At 37.8% G+C, this 26,914-nt stretch overlaps 1 protein-coding gene across 3 annotated transcripts; it reads left to right on the forward strand.

Moving 5' to 3' along the window:
- Window positions 1-826: 826 nt before the first annotated feature.
- Window positions 827-26,914, forward strand: igsf9a (immunoglobulin superfamily, member 9a). 3 transcript variants are annotated; one of them, XM_043250727.1, is made up of 22 exons: window positions 827-1,117; window positions 5,968-6,052; window positions 6,180-6,374; window positions 13,153-13,302; window positions 14,274-14,425; window positions 14,840-14,957; window positions 15,563-15,704; window positions 15,786-15,931; window positions 16,491-16,633; window positions 16,896-17,036; window positions 17,365-17,481; window positions 18,384-18,534; window positions 18,756-18,867; window positions 19,199-19,386; window positions 19,816-20,033; window positions 20,159-20,243; window positions 20,376-20,543; window positions 20,697-20,733; window positions 20,834-23,038; window positions 23,567-23,721; window positions 25,100-25,254; window positions 25,400-26,914. In XM_043250727.1, exons 2-21 carry the CDS (start codon window positions 5,995-5,997, stop codon window positions 25,243-25,245), a joined length of 4,827 nt encoding a protein of 1,608 aa, XP_043106662.1. In that variant the 5' UTR covers window positions 827-1,117; window positions 5,968-5,994; the 3' UTR covers window positions 25,246-25,254; window positions 25,400-26,914. The 3 variants fall into 3 exon arrangements, with proteins under 3 accessions (XP_043106662.1, XP_043106664.1, XP_043106663.1); XM_043250729.1 differs by having other exon boundaries at window positions 20,837-23,038; XM_043250728.1 differs by lacking the exon at window positions 827-1,117 and adding an exon at window positions 1,539-1,698.

The raw sequence follows: 26,914 nt of genomic DNA on the forward strand, positions 1-26,914 counted from the left end.
CCGTTTTGTCTTGAAGAGAAGACACAAGAAACTTGCTGCTCTCTAGCGGCCAGAAATTGAAAGTGTTGGACCCACGATATATAGCAAGTGATCTGCCACCGCTAGGGGGCTCGCAAAATACTCTTTGATTTCATAAATTACACACAACAAAAGTCAAGCCAAACTTTGAAGACTCCTAAGGTATAAAATCCTAATTCATAGGCATGTAACAGTTCATTATTAGGGTACTACTATTATTAACCGTGATTGTAAATGGTATTAGTAGTAGTCATTATTGAAGAAGATAAACTTTGTCTTGGAATATGATCCTATGCATTTGATTGCAGTTAAAACATAGTGATAGATTGCGTGTTTGTATTTTACAATACGACATTTAAATACCGTTTAGCCGCACTTAAATTCATGGCAACACCCATAAACTTTAACTTAAGCTATCGTTTTACCACATTCTGTGCCAGCTCTTATCGTCAGTTGTCACAGGGTCACTAGTTTACTGAGGTTTACTCCCGAGTGATTTCCGTGTGCCCAGATGACAAACAAGTTTAGGATCTTGACCAAAGTACAACATCACGCACGCCTCTGCTTTTTATTATGAGGTCAGAGTTATAGTGAAACACAGTACGCTATAAAAATGTAAGGTTGACAAAGAAAACGTTTTATGTCTTAAATGCCACTTGACATTAAACATGAAACATAAGCGTAACTTTGTTATTAATACCGATTCCTTCTTTAGACGTGACAGCTGATTGTGAACCGGTCCATTCGTTTCTCCGCGTGCGGTCTGCGCATGCGCGCCCGTGTTTGCATTAGTTCGGTGACGCGGGAGCGGGAGGGGTGAGCGAAGTGAACGCGCGAGGTGCTCTGATGCGCGAGCTCCCATAGAGACAAAGTTTATGCGCTTCGCTTTCATCACTGCATTCTAAGAAACAAGAGCAAAACCAAAATGCTACCGGAAATAAATGTTTGATGCCGTCCTTGAGAAATGGTTGCGGCATGGAATTAACGCCGAGAGAGTATCAGTTCTTACTTTTGGAATAATACTCGTCGCGGTGTTTTTCCGTCTTCAACGCAAAACAAACAGCGCTGCTTACCGCAGCTGATAGATGAAGTGATACAGGTGAGTATAAACGGGTTTGATGATGTAATGTGTAGTAAACACTTTGGCTTTTAACTGTCCGGTTTGTGTGATCCTAAAACCGAGTGAATGATAACTACAGCACTATTTAATTTAGAGTTTAATGAGCTTATATGCTAATTAATCTCTTAGTAGCTTTAATAAGTTATGTACATTAGTCACTCAACACTTCATCAATGGTTGAGTAACTTTACTACTCTAATTTGATCTATCTATCTATCTATCTATCTATCTATCTACCTATCTGTATTAATATTATAACATACAGGATCTTGTTTATACACCGGTAAGTATTACTGTAAGCAACATTTATTTGCTCATTTGGCTCTGTTGTTGCAAAGCAGATTATGGCAATAGTTTTTTGTTGCCTGTGTGTTGTTTGAGCAGTGGGGGATTTCTCTAGCGTCTGACCGTCAGTGGCAGTCCAGTAAGTGTTTTAATTGCCCCTGCTAGGGGTCCAAGTGGATCTGCGGGGGGCAGCTCGAGCAAAATGTCCAGCATCCACCCAGCAGAGGCTTTCAGGATGCCGCAAATCAATTTCTGACGTCTTCATCTAAAATCAGGTTGATGGTGATTTTCCCCAGTTACTTTAAAAGCAAAAAGCATCCTTATGTGAATTCATTCCTGCATTTGGACGTTTTTCTCTCTGTCTCTCTCGGGCTCTTATTGTATGGCCATTATTGAAGTTCATTAAGCCCGTCATTGATCAAACTCCCCTAATTGAGTGTAAACAATCCTTATTGAGTGCAAACAATGTTTGTGACGATGGATTTTCCTTTTGGTCAAATGTTAGCCCGGTGTGACTCACGTGTAGGTCCCGAGTCAGCCGCATGCGTAAGGTAGTCAAATTCTCAGCACACCACAGCGAATGTAGGGACGCCGCTCTTATTTACAGCGATATTAATCGCTCCCTTTTTCCAGGCTCACTGAAGCCAGATTATCCTGGATTACACCGAGTGTCTGTGTCTGATCCCAGCTGTCACAAATCAGCGAGCATTCGCGCACGGCACCACGCAACGTATGGATTATGATTATGCTTGCATATGCGGTGGCGTTAAATCATTATCACCGGATAATCAGCCGAGTCATGGATAAGGCACTTTCTCTCCCCGCCAAACGTCCCATGACGTTTTTCTGAGGGTTTGACACTTTTTTTGAATTCGTACGTGCTTGTTTCTGTCACTGTTAGTTTCGTTTGTGTTCGCACCACTGCAGGAATTTGCATGCTGGGTGAGGACCGACAAATTCATGGGTTGACTGAATGTTTTTTCTTACACGGTGATCTCATTCCTTTTATTTTTATTTAATTTGTTTTGGATTAACAGGTTTATAATGGACTAAAGCAATCCACCTATAGCCACTAAATCTCTGTTATCATTCTAAAATGTGTTTGGATGGTTTTTTTAAGCGCACATCTGGCTGCATCATCTGTTGAGTTCGTAAAAAAAAGGGTATTGTTGAAGCTTTGTAAAATGAGGAAAGTCGGTTAACGTTTCTGATCTCTACAAATCAATGGTCAGGCCATTTGGCTGATTAATTCCGCGAGCTCCGGTGTGGCTGCGATCACGTCAGCAGGGAATCTGCTCTGAGCCTCAGAGTTTCAGGTCCAGCTGCTGCAGATGATCTGTTTACTTGCTCTACTGAACAAATGCGTTTGTGAAGTAGGACTCGCTTTCACGGCATGACCCGACTTCTGTTTTAAAAAGCTTTCGAAGGGTAAACAGTTCTGCGGGTCGCCAGTGTGGATTTTTCTTGTTTGTTTCATCGTTTACAATGTTTTCTGCGCTTCTTTGAAGCTCGGGTTCGCCTCATCTCAGAGGAGCACAATCATGTTGAGGGTTTTGTTACATCTCTGGCCTCGTTTAAAGTCAACATGAAGCCCCCTCAGAATCTCATTTTACTTTCATGAAGTGAAATAGAATATTCACCGACACCATATTACAAATTGGGAATTCAAACATTTGAAGTTGGTGTTATGTAGAGTTCTCCAGTGAAGATTTTCGGAGGCACAGTAGGTTCACCCTGGTTCTCTCTCTGCAAAACTCTACAAAAAAACTCCCCCCCAAAAATTGGATTTTTCAATTGGCTTTTTGGATTATTGATGTATCATGAAAATCTTCACAAATTAACACTACTTTATTATTATTTTAAAGCCTAAATAAAATCACCAGAGGTAAGCATGCATGGCTATAAGATTCTCATTCTTTCAGTTTTCATTAAAAAAATCTCTAGTTAATATATCATAATGTTTAATGTTCCCGGGAACTGCCTTTTTCAAGTCAAGTAAAAAAAAATCGCAAGGGAATATTATTGATGTATTTGAAAAAAAACTTGAAAATATCTTGACCTTGTGTAAACCACAGACCTTATTTCAGTCACTTAACCAAAACAATTATTGGACTAGCACTAAAATACTTTTTTGCTTTAACAAACACTAAATGTGTGGCCTTAGTGACATCAGCAGAAAAATAAAAGTTGGAAGCAGCAGTTATTACATGTTATAGAAAGTTTTGAGTTGCACAATCTAATAGTGAACTTTAAAAAAGTTTTAGTGTCAGTTTATTTCTTGTTGACTTTAAGATTCTTTATCTGGTAGGTTATTATTACGAACATTATTACGGCCCAGCTTGATTAAACAACATTTCTGAGTTTAATGGTCATCCTTTTTTTTTTTTTTTTTTGCTTGAATGCAGAACATTGAATGAATTGGTGATCCTTTTGCATTAAGCTCAAGCTTGTAACAAATGCTCTATATTTAGCTTTCATGCTCGATTTGGCCCAGTTCCTTCTCATCACAGCCAGATTTATAAACTGGGAGAAATTTGTTCAGCCTGTCCTTTGTAAACCCCAAGAATGAATGGACGACCCAATTGAACTCTTTCAGTGCCTCAAATTAACATATCCCACAATATGTTCCCGGTCTGGTGTCATTATACCAGCAGAAAATGGTATAATTCAACGTTTGCTCCCTGGTTAGATGAGATTTATAATGATCAAGTGCTGTAACCCTTGGCCTTGAAGGGTAAGAAATTGGATTTTACTGCAGCTTGTTGAAACTACAACAGTAAATCAGAAAGACAGCCTTTGTGCGCCAAGTAATTTATGTAGGACTTTGGTCTAGCTGGGATGGTGTTAAGACTAAGTTGTTGCTAGCGTTCCCATTAAGATAGAAAACATTATTTCTACCTTTCTATGAATGTTTCAAATGACCGATTTTGTTTTAGCTTTTAGAACCATAATGAAAAGGGAATTTTTCAATTAGTCGTTTTGGGAGCGATACTTTTGCACGTTCTCTCGATGTTTTGAAACAACAGAACATTAGAACATTGCTAGAACATTAGCTTTAGTTGTGGGAACGCGCGGCAAACGGTAACAGAGCACTCACCTACCAGCTTTTGTCAGAGAAAAACAGGTTTATCAGCATCCCATAGAGCTGATGCGTTGCGTTTGTATAAAAATTGTACTTAATTACTTAAGTTCTCGTGATCGTGCACCACATGTTCCCTGAATGGCTGAACAGACGCTAGCAAAGTAAACAGATTGGTAGCCGAGTGTGTGGTGAGAAACGTGTGACCTGTGGGATTGTCTTGGGACCCCCTTCAGGAGTCTTTAAGAATGGGCCTCCCTCGTTGTGCAGGGGGGGATTGAGCAATTGCATTGTGCGTTGGTGCGTAGCGCACAGGCTCACAGTAAGCTATGCGCTAGCTTTGCCCTTCGCTTGAGTCGCACGCTTTAGTATTTCCAGCGGCACCCAACAGACCTACTGCTTCCTGATGTGTTAATGATTTACTAGACGTGCAGTGTTAGACTGATGACTCAGTGACATTCAGGCGTTCACTGAGGGCGTATTAGCAGTGGTCTCAAAACTTCCTGTCTACCCACATGGCCATTATTGATGGTATACGCACTTGTGAAGTCATCATTGCAAAGGTTTAGTAGATCAGATCTATGTGTAGCTAACATGACATGTCAAGAAGTGATACCTGTGTCGTGAACGGCGTTAGTAAAAGTTACTTTTGAAAGCAATGCATTACGATATAGTAATGCTCAATAAAAAAGTAACTAATTGCATTACTTTTGTATGTGTACATTAACATTTTTAACATGAATATTTTAAACATATATTAGTGCTGTCAAATGATTTGCATCCAAAATATATATTTTTCCATTATATATGTGTATGTTATATATATATAAATGCGCACACATACAGTAAATAGTTTGAAAATATTTAGGTCTGTATTTTTATATTTGTATTGATGTAATTTATTTTCTAAATAAATATATTTGACGTATTTTTTTTTTCTGAAATATATACATGCATGTGTGTGTATTTATATATACATAATGAATATACACAGTACACACATATATTATGTAAACAAAAACTGATATTTTGAATCCAATGGAATTAGGTCATAATGCAAATGTTTATTTTGCATAGATATGTAATAAATGAGAGAGGCTTTGGTAGTTACAGTGAATTTAATCACATTTACTGCAGGAAAACCCAGTTTAGAGCATCCTCCCAAGAGCTTAAGACATCACATGCTGGGCTCGAGCTTGACTCATTGCTTATGAGTAATTTATAGATGAATTAGTTCAAAGATATTGTTGAGCGTACTGTCTACATGCATACAATACAATGCGTACATAAGATCCCATAAGCCTCCTGTGTGCTCTCAGATTATAGGAACAGGTAAAGCAAAAGAGGGGTGGACGGGTTTATGACATACTATATGGTTTAGCTCAGGTTGTGTTTAGCGTAATGCTTTTTGTGGTCGAGGTATGTTTGCTTGTTGTTTGATCTTGTGTGTTTTGATGTTCTTCAGGTATGTGAATCTGTATGAATACCCATCATGCTACTGAAGAACCTTCCTCTGTTGGAAGTCATTGTTGCAGTGCTGTCCCTATTCAGTGAGTATTATACAGTAATTCCTTTACCATTGATATACACGACAGCACACTTGTTCTCTTTGTTAGTTTAAATATTTAGGCGGCATTGGTATTTACAGGATTGTCATGTATTTTCTCATAATCGTAGGTCACACAAGAGCAGGTGAAACCCAGGTGCGTGCCAAAAAAGGGGACACTGCAGTGTTGACATGCAGTCTTCCAGCCCTGGACGAGGGCAGCTCTGCTCCCCAACACGTCATAGAGTGGGTGCGTCAGGGCTATGATATCCCCATCCTCATCCAGTTTGGAGTCCACGATCCCAGAGTGCATCCCAGCTATGACGGTGAGTGAGGTCAACAGCCTCAGCTGCATGCAGGGTTGTATTTTTTGTTACTCTGTTACATCAAAAAAGAAAAATATCCAGTTCAAAATAAAAAAGTAAAACTGCAATAAAACTTATGAATGGATGATAGATAACAGGGTTGATTTTTATTTATTTTTGCAAAACTGTTACCATGCATTAAAAATAAAAAAATTATAATTATAATAAAAATAACATTTGGAGTAAACATTATCAATGGGTAATAAATTACAGAGTTGACATTTTCACAACACTGTTACCTTGCATCTAAAATAAAATGTATAGTAACACTTTAGGAAACACATATTCAAGTATTCCCTTAATAAACCCTCATTTGCCCATGTTAATTTTTAATAAGGTAGTTGTTAAATTTAGGTATCAGTGTAACAGTGAATATACTAGTGATATGTATGCTAATAAGCTAGTTATAGGGAGGATTAGTCCTTAAAATAAAGTGTTAGCAAATGTATTAAAATGAAATGAAAAACAGGAAAAAAAAAGAATTCATAATAAATAACAGTGTTGCAAATTAAACCTAAATTAGTCAGGGATATCTAATTTTGGATTAGATGCTGATTTGCTGTAATTGCTACATTTATTTATAAAGAAAAGTACACGATTATTATTAGTTATTAGATTGTTAGTCCTAATTCTTTGTTGTTTTAAATTGTGGAGAATATTGAGGTCATGTATCTCTCCGTTGAAATGGTCCAAATAATTTTATTTATAGGGTGTCTCACATATTTCATCTTACATTTCTTGTAATAGTAAAAAAAATCAGTAATAATACAGTAACAGGGTTGACTTCAAAACGTGGACACAGATTTTTGTTTATTAAAACTGGTCGGTAATTGTAACTCCTTTTTATTGCATTTAACTAAAACCCATTTCAATCGATTTTGTTGAAATTTTGTCGTCAACCACATCCTACCATGAACAATGCTGCATCTCTCACCTCTTTTCGTAATTCGTTCTCCTGAGTGCCACTTCGGTCATAGTGTGTCTCAGCTTACAGTAACTCTGCTCTTTTGTGTGCTGTGAGACCTGCTAGTTTCTCCCTCTCTCATTGCCGAAGTCTCTATTGTATTCTTTGGGAGCTGGAATACAAAGGGTGTCTATGGGGAAAAGAGTATTTCAATAGGCTGAAAATACCCTCTTTTTAATGCAGTGATTATAATATAGAAAGAAACAGGCTGACTTGGTAATGCTGCGAGTTTTCTGTGCTTGGTTGAGCCTCACCTTCCAGGCAGTAAGTGGGCAGCTTATGCGTGAGCGCTGTGAGTCCCTGCGCAATTAAACAAATTCTCGAAGACAGCACTGCACCTGTTCATCGCGATGTTGCCCGGGCGATGGAATGCAAACCTACTGAGCATCAGCAATAAGTAGTCAAGTCAACTTAATAACATGGTTCGTAGCCATATTAATGAATGCACCAAGCAATGGTCTATGTAGTGTAAAGAAGTGACACTTTATAAACAAATTTGTTTACGTGTGAGCAAGTGAGCAACAGTCTACAAGTTCATTTGTATACTTGTGCAACACATTTATTTACAAATGCATCAAACATTTATAGGTTAAGACTTTTCACTTTAAACTTTAGTTAACTTTTAAACTGTTGCGTGCCACAAGTATTCTTTAAATGGCACATACTAAAATTTGGGCAACAAGCAACATTTTCAGTGAATTGTCCACTTTCTTTATGTGTGCAACAAGTAACAGTTCATATGTGATTTTGTTTACTTGTGCAACAGTTTATACACAAAATTGTGCAGTGAGTGAATATTTATTGCTTTTTAAGCTAATTTATTTACTTGTACTAGAAGCTACTTGTGCAACACGCTCCACTTTACACTTCAACTTGTTTACCGCTACGCGGCGTGTTTTTTTAAGTGAATTTTAAATGCTTTGAAAGCTAATTTATTTACTTGTGTGACAGGAAACCACTGAGAAGTGCGTTCGTTTACTAGTGCAACAGTTCGTACACAAATGTGTTTACGCAAGCAACAAGTGAACGTAGATCACTTTTTAAGTTAATTTACATACTTGTTAGTGAATCTGTTTACCCACAACACTTCATGCTCAAACTTGTTTACATCAAGCAACGTTTTGAAATTGCAATGCTTTGTAAGCTTATTTGTTTACATGTGCAACAACCGACACCTTTTAAGCGAATCTCTTGTGCGAAAGCAACAAGTGAAATTGTTTACTCGTAAAACATGCAGTGAATCATAAACAGTTTTGTATAGTATACATGTGCAAAAAGCTATTTGGGATGCTTAATATACCAGTTTAAACTCTTGTGTGACAAGCAACAGGTTATATAGTGTATCGACAATGGTTTCTAAGAAAGTTTGTTGTCTCGGACAAACAAATGATAATGTAAGCAAACGTTTTTTTAAATGAAAATTGTATGACATGCAGTGTCTGTTTACTTGTGCAAGAATCTGTTGTTCATAAACAAAAGTTCGTTTAATAGTGAACTCACGTATTTCAGAGAGTGTTAGCATTTTCTATTAGCATTTTCAGTTGTTTCGAGACATCACTAAGTATTGATTTTATTCACATCCCTTCCTTGTGAACTGAAGGAAGGAAAGAATGGCTTCATTTAAACCAACAGCCCAATAAAGGTTAGAGGGCGTCACAACTGCTGTTTTATGTGATGAGAAACAAAGAAAAGAAACAAAAGGTCTAAAGCCGGGACTTTTTGTGCAGTGAGGGGGGCAGGTGCAGCATGGGAAGAGGTGAAGGGTGAGCTTGGTGTGAATTTCGTCACCTTAGGCTATATGGTGTCTCATGTGTCCACCCTGGAACTCATAGTGATATGCCATAAAATCATGCACATTTAGGGTTTGTGATGGTATTTTTTAAAATGTATCTTAGCTAAAGAAACCTAAAACTATTGGCAGTAAAGTAGAAGCAGTGAAAAGCGCGACCATCAGAGGGCTTTTTAGTGACGCTCTCTTCTTTTCCAAGTGACCTCCCATCCCCCTCGTCTGTCAGCGTTCAGCACTCGATCGAGTCAAAACTCTTTCAAACTAGCAGCACGCTATCTTGAAAGGCCATTGGTCCAATCAAACCAAGCAGCTTCCCAGTAGCCCGTCGCGGTGATTCAAATTTCAAAAGATAACAGTGTCTTGAAACACAATGAAAAGAATACAGATGACGACTGCGGTGTGAAATCCGACCCTCGCTTTCCTGAGATGAAACCGGAGAGTCCCTACCTGGGAAACCTGTGCCAAGAGGTGACACAATGTCTCTGGGATACGAGGCGGCGGATAGGATTTAGACTCCAGGTTTCATAGCCTCAAGTCACAGACTTGTTGAATGCAACCTCCAACTAGCAAAACTTCAACCCTTGAACCTTTTTGAATTTGAATGGGTGGTTGCGGTGACCTGAGTGTTACTTTATCGAAGTACATTCTTCCTAAAGGTTCCTACGTTTAGTTTTAAACAAGATTTCACGACAGTAAAGCACTTGTAAAACAACTGTTATTCTTTCAACGCAAACCTAGTGTGAGCATTGGCTCCGTATGATGAAGTAAGTGGATACAAACGGCAGCATATGTTACTTCGTACATTAAGGAGTCTAATATTAGTTTCTCCTGAGAATTGAACCACCGTCGACTAAGCAACAGAGCGAGCGTTTGTTTGTACGACCGTCTTCTGCTGTGGGAAATGGTTAGTCGGTCATAAACAAGTGAGTTTGTACTTGCGTGTGAAGATTCAGATAAATCTTTGCTGCACCAGGAAGCAGGTGAACACACACAGTGCTTTTTATGCATTACTTCTCAGTCCTGTTTTTAATTATTCATTAATGGTCATAAAGTCTCATTCCCGAGGTTCATTTATTCATGCTTTTCTCATAAAATGTGCACAGAGGGCAGATTTACTGCTCAGATGTTTTTTTCCAACCTCTGAAATTACGTTTTCTATATTATGTTTGATTTATATCACATTTGTTTCTATTTAAAAAAGGGAATAAATTAGAGAAATGTTGGACTGAAAGTGTAGCACTGTAGCATAAATATGCCAAGATTGCTGAGGAGTTATGTATTTATTTCTAAAAAATGTATATTCTTTAATAGGAATATTAATACCTTCTATAAGTGTTCATATTTAAAAGCTGCTCGTGATGGGCTTTGGTTCATCATGTGCCTTTCTCATCAACACCTGCATTTGGTGGTTATCAGCGTATTTCAAAGGTACAAAACAGATTTCAGTACTTTAATAGGTTGGTATATTAAGATTATATCAATTACAGTATTTCAATTTAACTTCAAACGTAAAACCAAAAACGCTGTTACCGTAATTATGCTAGAATTCTGGCAACCACAGCTGCCAGTTTTTTACCGTAAATTTTAAATCTTACTTTTTTTTTTTACAGTGTAATGAACCTTATTGTAAAGTGTTAGCAGAACATTAAAATATATTTTTTACAACTTTGATAATCGCCTTAACTTAATTGGCTGTGTTTTATTTTTTAAAAATCACCTGGCACCTGAACAAACTTACACTCACATGCATTAGGTGTTATCGTTCCGTCTTTGACAGACAGCATGTCAAAGTCATTCAGGACGCCATTTTCTCCTTCTCAGAAAGTGATGAGGCGGTCAAAACATCCGGTGGTGTGGGTTTTCAGGAAAAGCATGCAATCCCTAGACATCTGCAGGCTTCTCGCAATTTCTACCTTGTTATGCAATTTCTACCTTGCGTGTTATTTTATGACAGACAAAATGTTACATTCAGTTATCGCAAATCCGTTACCATTTGAAAATCAAGTTCCTTTTTGGTTTTAATGCACAGAATTATGTTTATTGTATCTTATACAGCTTATTTTTTTATAATAAAAGCGATGAAGAAGAAGATGGATAATGAAATCGTTTTAAATCATTTTTTCCCCAAGCAGATTTTTGACTCACATCTTTTTAAATCGGAACACAGTCTGAGATATTAGTGAGATCTCATCTGAAACTTCTCTGGAGAGAAATCTGGATGTTTGACAGAAGTCTCAGTTTGCTCTTTTGAAGAAACACTTACGAGATCTCTGTGATTTCCCTCCTACTATAGCTGTTCTGAAATGTCAAAACTAAACAGTTCACTTTCTCCTCAGCTTTTTGTCGAGTAACTTGAGAGTTTAAATCCCTCCTAAGCCCCACCCCGAACTGATTTTAATCCCTGTCGCCACGGCAACTAAATTCAAATCCAAACCACTGGCAGGAGGGACCATGGCAACATTTTAGTGCCGGATTGTACCCTGGGTGACTGGGCTGGTCAGGAACAAGCTGTATAGCCCAAATCCCCAGGGATGATAGTGTCCATGTGCTTTTTTCGTGACCTCCGGCTTCCATGCGGGTAAAATAAACAGGGGCGGATGGACCGTGATGATGCTCTCAGCTGTTATCTCAGGCTGAGTCCTGTTTCCACAGTCACTCCTCTTGGGAGCTCGGTTAATGATTGCTGTCACCGCCTATTTTCATAAACACATCATAGCTATACTCCATGCATCGGCCACACACGTGTTTGCAGACGATTAGTTTTGAGACTATTTTATCTTTGATGTGGCTTCCGTGGTGGAGATTTTGACCGCCGGTCTCTTTAAATGACTATAGAGGCTGAGAAACAAACAAGTCTTTGAAAAGCTTTTTTTTCAGTAAATAAAAGAGAGATAAAGACAGAAGAGAGGGAGACGAAAGGGGAGGGAGGGGTGAGTCAGCAAACACCGTCGCTGCAGGGTGCAGTCACCTGGCAACCGAGAGATAGAGTTTCAAGCTCTAAAAAGATCTAGACTAAACACTCAATCTATCTGAGCCTTCTCCAATTAAACTAAACGGTGTAATGGTTTAAAATGTTTTAGTTATTAAAATGTTTTAGCTATTTATTCATTTAAATAAAAAACAAATTAAAAATGACAAAAAATAAATAGTTTTTCAGCTATAAGAAATGTTTTAATTAACAATATTTAATTGATATAAAATCTCCTATATATGATTTATTGGACATGTAAATAAATATATGTGTATTGTAGGATTTATATTTTTATTTACATTTAAATGACAGATTATGTTATTTTGAATTATTTTATTTGATTAAAAAAAGTTAAGTCTGAACCAAATAGGGTTTATTTATGCAATTTGATTTATCTGAAAAAGTTATTCAGCTGAAATGTATGTGTTTTTTATTGTAATTATTTTTATTATTATTAATTTATTGCTTTTAAATTTCATCAATTAAGGTAACTTTGACACTTAAATCTACAATGTGTATTTTAGATTTTAAATGAATTAAATTTACATTTAAATGCAAAGAAACTGTGAACTGCTTTGTTTGCAATATTGATATTCTCATACTGGAATGTGTGCATTTAGATTTTTTGCAGACCTATAATTTCAAAATTGGAATTGGAAAATTGGAAATTGGAAATTTGAAGTTTAAAATTTATTTATATTTATTTTCATATTTATTTATATACACAATAAATTGTGTAATTTATATCTACAGTATATATACACTTATATACAGTTGTTTTTGGCAAACTCACAAATTACATTTATTTTATTTTAACCTCAGATTAAAGTTGTGAACCTAAGTTAAATTATCTTAAATTAGCTGTAGCTTTTGGGGGGTTTTTGTACACGCTCATAAGTGCTCATGTGGATTTTAAATCGATATTAGAAAATTAGTTTGCAAGTAATACGCACTTTTCGTCTGTTTTGTACATGTTTGTTGTTTCTGACCCTTCCCCTCTCCTGACCGTGTCCAGGCCGAGTGTCACTCATCAGGGGAACATCCCTGCAGATGAGGGGGCTTCTCCTGGAAGACGAAGGCTTGTATGAATGCCGAATCCTCCCGCTAGACAAAACCACAGATGAGACGGGCAGCAACGGGAGCTGGACTCTACTCTCTGTTACAGGTGAGGCTCGCCATCCAACGAGTAGACCTGAATTATTTATAGCGAGTAAAGATATCCAATTTTACCTGTAGTCTGAATCAGAAGCATTGCAGCAATTATCTTTATGTAAGGTCAGTGAGACAATGCCATTATACTCATCCCACAACCCAAACCCGACTCCATTCAAACATGCAGTGAACAATGAATGAATACATGCACCTGTTATCCAGCAGTGCTCATGCACCTGTTGGAGAGTCCGCTCTGTCTCTGTCGGCCACACCTTGAGGCCATTTTCTGACACTCAGACTCACTGTTGGCCAGATTACAGAAGCCACTTGAGGCCTGTTCTGACATTAGGTTCAGCTTTCAGCTCGTTAGTTCTTTGAGCCACAGGACGCCAAGCAGAAAGAGCATCTTGCAGGCCTGGCTGGACTCCACTGTGCTTTTCATTAAAGTAAAATAAATTAATAAGGTTGAGGGCGAGCTATTTTAAACCTTTATCTTTCAAATCTGTAAGCTACGCATGGCTAGATAGTCTACCATTTTGAATTAGTACTTTGCTATAAACTATTGAGATAATAAATATACATTGATTCAAAACGGGACTTCAAAGCACATTTTGCAAATCATTTAACTAAAAACGTGAATTTATAGAACTTCCCAAATCATTTTATACCCACCAGGGATAAAAATAATTCAGCATAGACCAGAGGAGGGAAATATATAGTAGTATATATATATATATATATACATATATACACACACATAAATTTAAGATACATTTATACATTTACAGTAATGGAGATTTATGTCATAGTTATAAGAATATGCCATTTAAAATTTAATCAGTGAAGTATGTCTATGCCTGTAGTAAAACTAAATCTAGTAGCATCACTTTTTGTTAGTAACTCTCAACATGAAGAATAACCAATTTATGAACTTTTCTTCATAATGTGGAATCTGATCGTTTTTTTGCTTGCTCCCGTGTCTAGCGCCTCCCGTGTTTAAGGAGACCTCCCCTCCTGAAGTTGAAGTGTTTGCAGGGAGATCGGTGACCCTGAAGTGTGCAGCTCAGGGAAACCCACGGCCCACAATAACCTGGTCCAAAGATGGACGGCCTATAAATCCTCAAAGCAAAGTAAAGGTGGGACGTCGCGCTTGACGTAATGCTATTATCTTCCCTATGTTGATATATTTCTGTATGGAAATATGGGTGGAACATATCCAGGAGCTTTTCCTTTTTTAAAAAAAAAACAGACTAGAACATTTACTTCATGTCAGAGCCTGGAAAAAAAAGTGCTCGTTTTGGAGAGCGTTTAATTGGACAAAAATATGCATACACTAATCCAAACTATATGAGTCAGAAGCATTTTAATCTATTTTCCTGGAAATGAAAGACGTTTGTTTTGTCAACTTTGGGGCTGTGCTCACTCTGACCTTAAAGCTAACACACATGGATTGACTTCATCAGATTCGTAAATGCAGTGGAGGATCAGATCTAGAATTTATCCCCTGCTCTCTTTTCACACACTTTATATCTCTCGTTGTGATCCTGTAGATCATGAATGGAAGCGTATCTTTTCATGCTGTAAGCAGAGAAACGTCAGGCCTGTATCAGTGTCACGCTTCCAACGCTGAAGGAAATGTGACTCACCTCACAAAGCTCAAAGTCATTGGTAAGTGTCCTCATTTAGGATGATTACCTATTACTCGGGTTAGGTACATTGAAATGATCTGAGAAGAGTTCAGGAGGCCGTTATAAACCTTATCACTCTTGCTCATGAATATTTATTAGATGGTGTAATGTTTGCATGTTAGTGCGAGCCATATTAAAATTAATTATGCAGATTGCACATGTATTGCACTGATTGCACAGCAGTTGTTTCTGTTTCAAAATATGGTTATTGACCCCCCAAAAAGTGAAGGGAGACCATTTTCACTAGAGTTTTTAATATCCTACATCAATACTGTAAGCTTTTCTGATTGAATGGCGCCACCTAGTGGTGTTTTTGTACATAACATTTAAGCACACTTCCTTTGTAGCTCAAAAAGTAAGAGCAGATTCAAGCATGATTCATCATTGATTCAGCAATGTTTGTGCTACATCATTGATTATTTTATATATATATATATATATATATATATATATATATATATATATATATATATATATATATTTAATTTAATTTTAATTTTTATACTTTTAAAGGAAAAGTAAGTCAAATGCACTATTCCTAGTGCTACATTATGGAACACTTTTTGTTGTTTTCTCTAACAACAGGCCCTCCAGTGATCGTAATTCCTCCAACGGACACTGTTCTCAACATGACCCAGGATGCCAAGTTGAAGTGCCAGGCTGAAGCTGACCCACCCAACATGACCTACGTGTGGCAAAGACAAGGAGAAGATATTTATCACATCGAGTCAGTTCTGTTCTAAAACTGTGAATCTCCACCTTATTATTTACATGCAGCTTGTGCAGTATTCATGTGTGTTTCCTTTAGGTCTCTGAAGTCTCGTGTTAAGGTCATAGTGGACGGGACACTTCTCATATCGCGTTTGACTCCAAGGGATTCTGGGAACTACACCTGTATGCCCACTAATGGACTTCCTGTCTCTCCCTCTGCCTCGGCTACCCTCACGGTGCAGCGTAAGCATTTTTTTCCTGCACTAGTATGAATTTCACACAATACTATACTCCAGTTTTAACAAGAAACAACTCTAGTTTCAACATTTATATACATAGAGTATAGAACATCCAAATATTATTATTTTATTTATATTTTTATATTTATATTTATATATATATATATATATATATATATATATATATATATATATATAGTTACGTTTTAATAAAAAGTGCTGTACATCCATAAAGGTTTTTGTTTACATATGTATGTATGTATACTGTATACATTAATTATATATTGAATATATTTAAATGCAAATATAATATAATTTAAAATATAAGAATAAATGTATATACATGTTAATATTTTCAAAATATATACTGTATGTGTACGTATTTATATTTACATACACATATTATGTAAAATATATTAAAGTAGAAAATAGTTATCTTGCATTGCAGTAATATTTCACTACATTTCTGTTTTTATTACATTTATTTGATTAAATAAATGAAACCGATTAGCAGAAAAAAAATTATTATACCCCAAAATAAAAAATAATGTTTAAAAAAACAGACCCAGCACAGGTGATGAAGATGCCCTCATTGACCTTCCTCCCCACTGGCCTGAGGGGCGTCATTGCGTGCCCCGACAGAGCTGAACCACCATTATCACATGTTGACTGGATCAAAGATGACAAACCACTCGATTTAGGCACGGTGAGTAACTTTTGCTTTTCTCACTATCCATACAAAAAAACTTTTTAACCTTTCATATGTACATTTTATAAGTACACTGCTACTCCTAAGTGCTTTCCTGAGTGCTTTTTCTCTGCTACTAATGCTTGACATATCGATTTTAATTCAGTGACACCATGCTGTGCTTACACTTATACCCCCTTCTTGATGACGTAACCTCACATATTTTCAAAGAGCATTATTTCAGAAATCACTCAGAATAACTGTGAGTTTTTTTCAACAGTATCCTGGATGGACACTGACTTCAGAAGGCTCTATAATCATAGCAACAGCTAATGATGACGCTGCAGGTGTATACACATGTACTCCCTACAATAGCTTTGGGACAATGGGCCAGTCTGAGCCCACCTCCGTTGTACTACAGGTAGGGCTTTAGGTCAAGTCACTTTTTTTTATATATCACTTTTTTTGACACACATACACTCGCAACAGCAAATTGTAAATTCCTTTTTTCTCATAACTGTGACTTTAAATGTCACAATTCCATCTTATAAAGTCAGAATTATGAGATGTAAATGCGTAATTCTGAAGAAAAGTCACATTTACCTTTTTTATTTTTATTTATTGGCAGCTTCTATAAATAACAGATACCTAAATTAGAATGTTGCAGGATGAAAGTGATGGAATGGAAATACGATTAGATATGATCGGTGTGAATTTTCAAGCCATAACTGAAGTCTTTTCGTATTTAGGATCCTCCATCATTTAAAGTGTCACCTCATAAGGAGTACAGACAGGATGCTGGAGGCATGCTTGTTATTCCATGTCAGATGGACGGTAATCCGGCTCCAAAAGTCAGCTGGAAAAAGGTGAAAGTCATTACACTCTCCCCCTACACTTACATTCTTGGTTCAGTTGTCAAAGTGATGGTATTCTACAATATTTTGTAGCACAAACAAACAGTATCTACAGTAAAAAAAAATTGTAGTGTCTATTTTCATTAACTCCGCCCACCAAGGTGTGATTGGGCTATCAACATTACAAAAGTGGTGTAGATGGTTAGATGTGTGTTGTTCTCATCTTGATGTGATCGACCCGGGTTCGAATCCCCCCTTTTTGCGTCGATCACATCAGAAAAGCATTTAAAGTATCGGGTCTGGAGGGCTTTATTGTCCCAATAAAGTAGCATCCATTTAATAACTTGAATTAAAATTACAATTTACACTAAATAGGTTATTGCATACTGTTTTATAATGTACTGCAATACTGAGGTGTAGATAATTGCCACTATTTGCAATAAGTATTTCCTGCTATTTTAACATAGTGTGAATAGATTCCATATAATAATACCCTTTTTCAGTTCTAATCAGTAGAAATACTATAAATAGCAAGTCTATAAAGATTTTTTTGTATACTCCATAGACTTCCATTGTGTGTGCCAATGTGTATTACTGTACACGTTGTTCTTTCATACATAGGGACTAGTTGAAATCATTTTCTGTGGTAAACAACAAACCATAGATGTTGCTGATTGATATAATCACATAGAACATTCCTGTAATGTTATGAGTTTAATGTTCAACAGCAATAGTTTACAGCTTATATAAAACTGTGCTGATTGCATTAGAAAATATAGCATCAGTCCTGCACGCACAAAATTTTAATTTTCTCCAAATATTATAATGCACACCCTTACAGCTGGAAATCAAGTTTTAATTAAAATTGGTGTTTAATCTCATTATATGCTTCATTATGGCACTGCTCCTCTTAGGTTGGCACAGCCTCTCGCTCACTGTTCACTGTAGCCGCGAATGGCTCCCTCATTCTGCGTCCTCTCAGTAAAGACCACCAGGGGGAATGGGAGTGCAGCTCCACCAACCGAGTGGCCACTGTATCCATCAAAACAAAAGTTCTTGTGCTTGGTAAGACTTAAAGCATCTAGATCATTTAAAGCATTTAGCACAGACAGTTTTGTGCTCATTTTGGGCGTGAATTTCAGCTAAATAAAAGTGGCTAAACGGAATCTTGTCTTGCTGCCCCTCAAGCTTTTCAAAGATAGTCCTCATCTAGACTGAACTTGCTGTCACACCTCATGTATCACACTTCATATGTCACACATATCTTGTTTCCTTCTGTTTCACAGGTACAAGTCCACATGCAGTGTCATCAGTATCTGTGATCCCAGGAATTAACCAGGCCAATATCTCCTGGGTAGCTGGCTTTGATGGAGGATATGCCCAGAAATTCACTGTCTGGTTGGTGTTTGCCTTGTTAGAGTTCATAGTATTTTGAAATTGTAGTCAGTCGGATGATATTTTATTTTGTAATTAGAGCAATTTTTATCTGATTAATTTATGCCAAATGTCACAAAGCAGCATGCACAATACAGATCTCAAGAAGGTGCACAAAAAGTAGCATTTTTGTCATTTTGCATTCCTAGTAGTTGGCAAAAATGTCACTTTAAATTATTTTAGCAAAATTTATGCTACTGGAAAAAGTTAGTAGTGTTGCTACTTTTCACTAGATGGTTTAAGCTTGTCTTCATAAATCAATTTTTGGAAACTTGCTAACATTCTTTTTTTCCAGGTATAAGCAGGTGTCAGCAGAAAGGAAAGAGGAAAAGCAAGAGTGGTTGTCTTTCTCAGACCTCTCCACTGTAAACAGTCTGTTGGTCACCGATCTTCTTCCTGCCACTGAGTACCAATTCAGTGTTATGGCCCAAAATAAAATTGGCACTGGGCCCTTCAGTGAAATCACCACCATCACAACTCTGGGTAAACATTAGCTGTGCATAAGAAACTTTCAAGATTTTATGAACCTAATTTTTATGACCATGAACCATGATTCGTTACATTTTGTTGCTATTAAGTGACATATGATATTAGGAGGATGGCGTTATATTGAACAAACTATTGTACATGGAACGAAAAAAGGCTGCACATTTCAATTTTAATATCCTAGAATTTTCAGCAATTTGCATTAATTTAGTCATTTTCTAGAAATATATATAGGTGCTAATTAAAGCTAATAGATAGAACTCCAATTTAACTGGGTCTTTAAAACACATAGCCTGTGTGCTGGCTGCTTCATGCAGACTCAAATTAATGTTAAACCATCTGTATTTATGCTACACACTGTGGATAATTGAATAAAATCCAGCTGCTCATGTCAGCCTCTCTCTTATTTAATATTTTACTTTACAGATGCACTTCCTGCTGTGGCCAAGCTGGTACCACCTACGAATCTCTCGATCAATAAGAGTTCAGAGGGAATCCTTCTGTGGTGGTCAGTGCCTCAGTCCCAGTCTCTACCTATTGACAGTTTTGTCGTACAGTCACGCCTTGAAGGAGGGGAATGGATTAATCTGAAAGAGAACATTAGCCCAGTTGAGAGTCAAATCTTTCTTCCAGGGTTATGTAAGGTAAATATTCTCAAAGACATGATCTGAGATTTTCAAGAATCAGTGAGCTTGTCAGTTTTGATAAATGCAACCCTTTCTTCCTTTGCTATCATCCTTATTTTGTAATTTTTCTCTGCTCTCTGAAGGACTGCAAGTATGAACTGAGGCTTCTCTCTCAACGTGGAGATCAGCTAAGCATGCCTAGTCCATCAATCAGTGTCTCTACCATAGGTTAGTGCTTCACACATTGCCTGTTCTAATCACCTGCCTGTAATATTTCTTTTAGAAATTGTTAGAATTTATTACTCTAAGCTATACTTTTTACAATACCCAAACATTAAAACCTTTGTTTGTGCTCTACAGGAATGAATATGCACCCAGCCAGTTCCCGCCTCCTAGACTTTCCTGACCAGCTAATGGCTGGTGTAATGGGTGGAGTAGGACTCCTTTGTCTTGCTCTTATCCTGACCCTGGCAATAGTCTGTTTCATTTTTCAGAAAAGGAACCGAAGGCGTAGACAGAATGCCAAGGGTAAAGAAACAACACTTTGAACTGCTTAGAACTGTCTGCATCAATGTCTTCATCTTAGAAGATGCTCTCACTCATTCCGCATATTGTTATTCTTCATGCATGATCTTTTATCCTGTTACTCATTCCATTGTAAAATTGATTCCCACCTTTCAGATCTCCCTCCTGCAATAAATAAGAACCCTTCTGAAAAGTAAGTTCACCACCCCTTCCCCTCATGAAACACTTGCCCAATTTTTTCCTATTCTTTGCAACCATTCTGTAATGTACTAAATTCCTATTCTTCACCTTAGCAGCCCTGACAACACCCTAAACCAAAGGCTTCTACCTGCTCGTCCACTCTCCTACACCTCCTCTTCTTCCAATCACTCCTCCCTTGAAAAGTCTAGTCACAGTGATTTACATGCCCAGAGGCAACATCTCCTGCCTCAAGCTCACCCTCCATCCCACCATTCCCTCCCTGAGAGCCATCTCCAACGTGCATCACTTGCTCCTGTGTCCTCTGTGGACTTCATCCACCGAGGCCCTGACGGACGCTTTATTGTTGATTCTTGTGAAGACTCCAATATTACCAGTTCTCATATCAAGAGAATCCCAAGTCAAAACTCCCATCAGTCATCAGATGGAAGTAGGAGCTACAGAATCCAGAAATCCCAGTCTTTGAGATCCTACAGAGATGAAAGAAAAAAGCCACCTTTTGTCCTTTCGGTGGATCTTCCACCTTTCGCATCAGATATCCCTTCTTCTAGCAGAACACGAGCTATGGCTAAGCACCTCTCATTAAACGGCCATTACATGCCCATTCTGGAGCAAGAGTTCTTGGATGGACCAGACCAGACAAGTCTCTCATCAGAGTGTAGTGGGTCTTTTCTCTATCCTCATTCAGAAAGTACTCTGGGTCAGCAGTCCGTGAAACAAGGTACCCAACATTCTACAGCCAGTACCCTGGTTTTGCAGATGGAGCACGAGAGGGAACAAGGAAACCTAAGCCGCTGTTTATCTTTAGCTCGTGAGAGAGAGGAGCTTGAAAGGGAACTGCGCAAGTACACAGTTGATCGAAATCCATATAGTAATGAACAGACAGATGATGAGTATGGAAAAATCTGGAATATTCGAGAAACTTCAACTCCTCAGGGTAACTACCAAGCCATTAGACAAAGCCTATTAACTGAGAAAAACACCATGTTGAAGGGAAGAGCGGCTTCTTGCATTCCATGGGAGGAAAGACACAGAATTTCTTCTGCAAGCTTGGTGCCCCTACATACCTCTCATGGTAAGGATACCAAGTACAGGCAGAATCAACAAGGTTACTATTCCATCCACAGATCAAACTACCAAAGGTCTCGTAGTCTAGACAGAGGGGAACGCCAAAAATCGCAAACATGGGATCGAAGACGAAGCAGAACTCCTGTTGAGTCAAGTCTGGGTCGTGTTATGGACAAACCCTCAGTCTACCAATTGGAGAAGACCCAAACTGATGTAGGGCATAGAGGACAGAGGCCCTCAAGCAGAAGTCAACATTATTATGATCTATGTATTTATTCATCCTCAGACGATCAGCAGAGGCAGACCATAGAACGAAGCACTAGACAGATAAATCCAACTAATGTTTATTCTGAAATGAGTGTAGATGGACCTGATCTTGACAGCCAATCGCCATATTCAAGGTCCATTCTATGCTCGGATCACAGCTACGAGACTCTAAATTATGACCGACCCAGATTATCAGATCTTGTAAATGAGCGATCAGGAGATACATGTTTAAGAAAACAGGAGAAGTTAAACGATTGGTCAAGCAAAACTGTATCTCAAATCAGTGTCTCTGGAACAATGCCTCGGAAGACAAAGAGTCTGGGCTCAAACAATTGGAATCGACATAAAAGCACACAAAGTTTAGACTCAAAATTATACAAGGATCAGTTTTTGACCCCTGATGCCTGGATAGACTCGTTGACACTTGGTCGAGATTCTACATTGTCCCCTCTTCCATGCAGACCTAAATCTGTGGCAGATAATCCTAAAAGTAGTCCCAGTTTGCAAATAGATTCATCTGTGCCTTTAGAAAGTCAAACACAAGACCCCTATCATCAGGCCTCTAAATCATATGATGGCTCCATGAGTAACTCAAAATCCAGCAAAGTCTCGGGACATAGCACTCATGCTGCCTTATCAACAGGGGGTTCTAGCTGGCCTCGGCCTTATTGTCCCTCTCTGCCAGCCATGCCATCTGGAAGACAGAGCCAAAGCCAAGAGAGGGAGAGAGAGGATGAATATGAAGATGGGCAAGAGGTGGATGTGGAAATTAACAGATATAGGAAAAGTTGCGAGACAGAGGGAAGCTACAGAAGCTATGCAAGCCAAAGCAGTGGCAGGGGCAGCATGGATGCCCCTAGCAGCAGGCAGTTCTCTCTCAGCCCCCCTCTGACCAGTTCTCCAGAGACCACAGAGGACAGTGACAGAGATGAGGCAGTTCTACATGAGCTTGAACGGCATGAAAGGTACAACTGTATTTTCTTTGCCTTACTCCATATATTTAGCTTAAGCTATTTCTAATGATTTCAGTTTATTCTTATGATGGATTCTCCTACAAAATTGTTTCTAGTATCTGCATTTTTAAACAGAAAACCATGGTATTGCTAATTGCATGGTAATATGTTTTTGGACTTTTATTTACCCCAATCAATCAAACCTGATCCAGCTAATCAAGGTGTTCTGGGCAGAGATTGTCTTATTTTTGGGAGATATGAGAGTATGTATTACTTACCATTGGAGAAAGCGTTAACAGTCAACTCATTTGTGCTTTGATAACTAATAACATTACATTGTCAGTCAATCACGATTTATAGATATTATAGAAATATATGAGAAGTTCTATAAAGTGCTGTTCAGGGTTTTTTTGTTAATTACAAGCAGGTGTGTTGGAGCAGGCATGATTGGAACTGAATTCTACAGGACAGTAGCTTGATTTAAGGGTGTCCACATTAAACTAAATGATACCTCACATTTTTTTTATCTTCTGACGTTAGATCTAGAAGAGGCTCTGTGGATGAGAGTTATGAATGGGACTCCGCGTACGTTCCAATGCATCCCGTGGAACCCAAAATGTCAGCTCTACAGAGTCAAGAGAAGAAGATCAGCACTACTAAAGATTATGGCAGGGATTTAGACCTGAAACAAAAAGGTAAGAAAAATACTTGTCTGTAACTCATTGTAACTCATCAGAAATGTCATACTGTAGTGAAAATATATCTTCAGAGATAGCAGGAAACCTGGTCTTTCACTGTTGCAGGGTGATTTATTGTTATTATGATATCTATATCAAAATTCCCTGTGCTGAAAAGCTAAAAAATGAGCTATGGTCGATTAATCCGTCTTGTGATACAACGCAAGTTGTCTATTTCTCCTGTTGAGTTGGGCTCAGTTTAAAACCTCCTGACTCCCAGTTATGGTGTTTTTGCCTCTGTATTTGACATTATATTTTTGTTAATTTCTCTGAGACCTCACATGTCACAGTTTTAAGCCTGGATGTCATGTACAGAACACAATCAAGGCTTTTCAGAGATACCAAATGTTTAGATGTTGCACCACGACCACACCTTCTCCTAGGTCTTTAAAGATGGTTAAAAGTAATTTAGTGAAAAAATGTATGGATATATGATTATTTTTTTGTAATTGTCATTTAAATCAAAATTAAGCAACATCTCATGAAAATGTTAAAGGGATTTCAATCCAAATATGACTTTGTGTTATGAAACAGGACATCATTTCATGCATGTCCAATGTAGAGGACACCAGGGCAAAAAAGAATGCGGTGCATTTTTGGAGACATAACAATTGAAATACTAGATATTGTTATGGAAATCGGGCCAGTTGTTACTCCCATTATGAGAAATCTTTTTTCAACATGCTGTCCTAACAGCAGCACATTAATATGTAAATTGTTTACAGATACACTGTGTTTAACGAGAAGACCAGTTTAGGGAAATGTTTCCACACATATTGCATAAAACAAAACTATATATGAAATATTTTTGTTATATATTTTATAACATATTTGAGAATCAGCCTTAAACAAAGTTTGCCATAAAAATCCTGAAACCTAAAAATTGATTGGTGATCACAAAATCACATTGTTTTTGCCTTTTTGGTGTCTAGTTGATCATCTACAGAGGAGAGGACACAAAAAATAATATTTTTCCACTTGTTTCTTATGCTCTAAACAATGTAATTACATAAAATACTTCATTCACTAAGCTTTTTTTCTGTGAGTCAGGAGGTTAACCCACATCCAAACAGTTTTTTCTTAAAGATGTTACTTCGGTAATACTGTGGTTTGCGCTTATGCAATGGTACTACAATAGTGTTCTTTTCTGACATCCAAACGCCGTGGTTTGTCAGTATGGTAGCAATCATACAGTATCACAGTAGCAATGCAACACTTTTTTTCAGAGCTTCCAACTGCAAGAGCAAAATTACAAAGACAGAGTTTGAACTGTAATGTATTCACGACATTTGGCTTTTTCTGGTTTCATTCGTCTCCGTTGTATTTTTGACCCAAGGTCTTTACCCTCCGACTGGTGTGAAGGGATCCGTTCCGCTCTTTGAACTTCCTCCTCACTGCAAGCAAGAATCGCTCCTTTCTCAGGAGATTCGGAAGAGCTTCACGTCATTCACTGACCCAGAACCCGACACTGTGCTTTTCTGATAAAGGACAGTAAGTACACCATTCGTGCTGATTAGCCTGCTCTGTTTCCATTTTAGTTTTTCTACTCTTAAGTGGTCAGAAATTGTGTTGAAACACTTAAGATGATTAGATTTGTTAGAACTGCAGCCAAATGTTAGCATGTTCTTAAACCTAGATTGGACACAGCACGGTTCCCATCAACACACATCTGCATGGCCAACCCTATAGAGGACACCGGGTGTCACGATTAATTGGACGTCTGTGGACCACTCAAGCACAATGCAACCTAAGGACACACACTGCTCTGCCCAGCTAATGGAAATGACATTACCTGCTGGATGGGCCAAAGCGCAGTGAAGAGAACTGTCATTTAAAGAGCTTACATTATGTGCCAGAGATGCAAATCAAAGAGGGAATAATTAATACAGGACTTTGCTCTGTGCACCCTGCTGTTGCTGATGAAACCGAATTCGAAATAAATATGCTCAAGCTGTCCCAATGAGCCCCTCTTTGAAAGTTGATTTTCGCAGAGGCTTTCGATTGTTCTGCTATTCCTATTTTGACAGTAAGTGCACATTATAATTTGGAAACCTCATCAAAGCTCTTTTATGCTTGGTTACAGGAATATTTTATTGTGCGGAGCAGGATAATTTGTAGCTACCTTCAAGTTGTCAGGCGAATCGAGTTGCGTTAAAAAGTCCTCTGTAAATCTTGTCAAACATTTCACTGAAAATTGTGATTGAAGTACTGCTTTGGCAGCAACTTCAGTTTTCTTGACAATCATTGGTCCTCTCTACCCGCTCCTATCCGCTACCTCATACACGCTACAATCCCAATGACACCATTCATGTAAATTTTACACACGGAGGAAAAAAAATGCTGACCAGACTGACAATCGCTGAAACCTTTTGAAGGCTTAACCCTTTATCATCCAGTAGTTGTTTCCTGTTTTCTTTTTTTTTTTTTTTTTGGTTAATGGTGTGCGGGCTTTACGTTTTAGAATTTGTTTAACGTTCTGAGCTCATTTTTGTGTTTTAATGAGCCTCAGCGGTGAAGTTTGAGCCATTTAATGAGAAAAGAAAATGTGTAAAATTGGTTGATTATTTGCATCAGTGTCTTTTTTTTAGGAAGAATCTAATAAACGGAAAGGAAATGATTAAATTCACTGCAGGTCATGGGAGTTAATTACGTATCACAGAACCCCGTGGTCCGGCCGTCTGCTGAACCTGACAATAAAGAGTTATGTTAACTACCAGAGCTTAACTGTTTACAATTAAACCAAACATTTTGCAAACCTTATTTCGTTTTTAAAAAAACAGCTAAGAAGCTTTATATGGATTTTATTTTGGTTCCAGAAGGCCAAAAACACTATAATTGCACTCTGATGGAAATCTTTATTTTCTGCCAGTACGAAATGCATCTTTGTATCTACTGCCTACCACAAATTCACTGAATGTAGAATCTTTGCAAATATGTGCATATGTAATTACTTGTTATACATTAGCTTTTTAATCAGAGACTGTTCAAACCAGACTGTGCTCCCTTTTTTTTTTTTTAGTAGGAAATTGTTTGCAACCCAGTTATTGTTTTTCTGTAAACGGTTTGTACTCGCGTTTTTGTTACTTTATCACATTATGAATCTTATATCATGTATGTGGATTTATACATTGATTAAAGACAACAAAACATT

Source organism: Puntigrus tetrazona, chromosome 10, assembly GCF_018831695.1.
Source record: "Puntigrus tetrazona isolate hp1 chromosome 10, ASM1883169v1, whole genome shotgun sequence".
Classification (NCBI taxonomy): domain Eukaryota; kingdom Metazoa; phylum Chordata; class Actinopteri; order Cypriniformes; family Cyprinidae; genus Puntigrus; species Puntigrus tetrazona.

Coding starts and splice junctions, on each gene's coding strand:
- igsf9a (XM_043250727.1), top strand. CDS start 5,995: ATGCTACTGAAGAACCTTCCTCTGTTGGAAGTCATTGTTGCAGTGCTG. Junction 20,734..20,833: donor AATAAGAACCCTTCTGAAAA/GTAAGTTCACCA, acceptor TCTTCACCTTAG/CAGCCCTGACAACACCCTAA. Junction 23,722..25,099: donor TTTAGACCTGAAACAAAAAG/GTAAGAAAAATA, acceptor TTTTGACCCAAG/GTCTTTACCCTCCGACTGGT.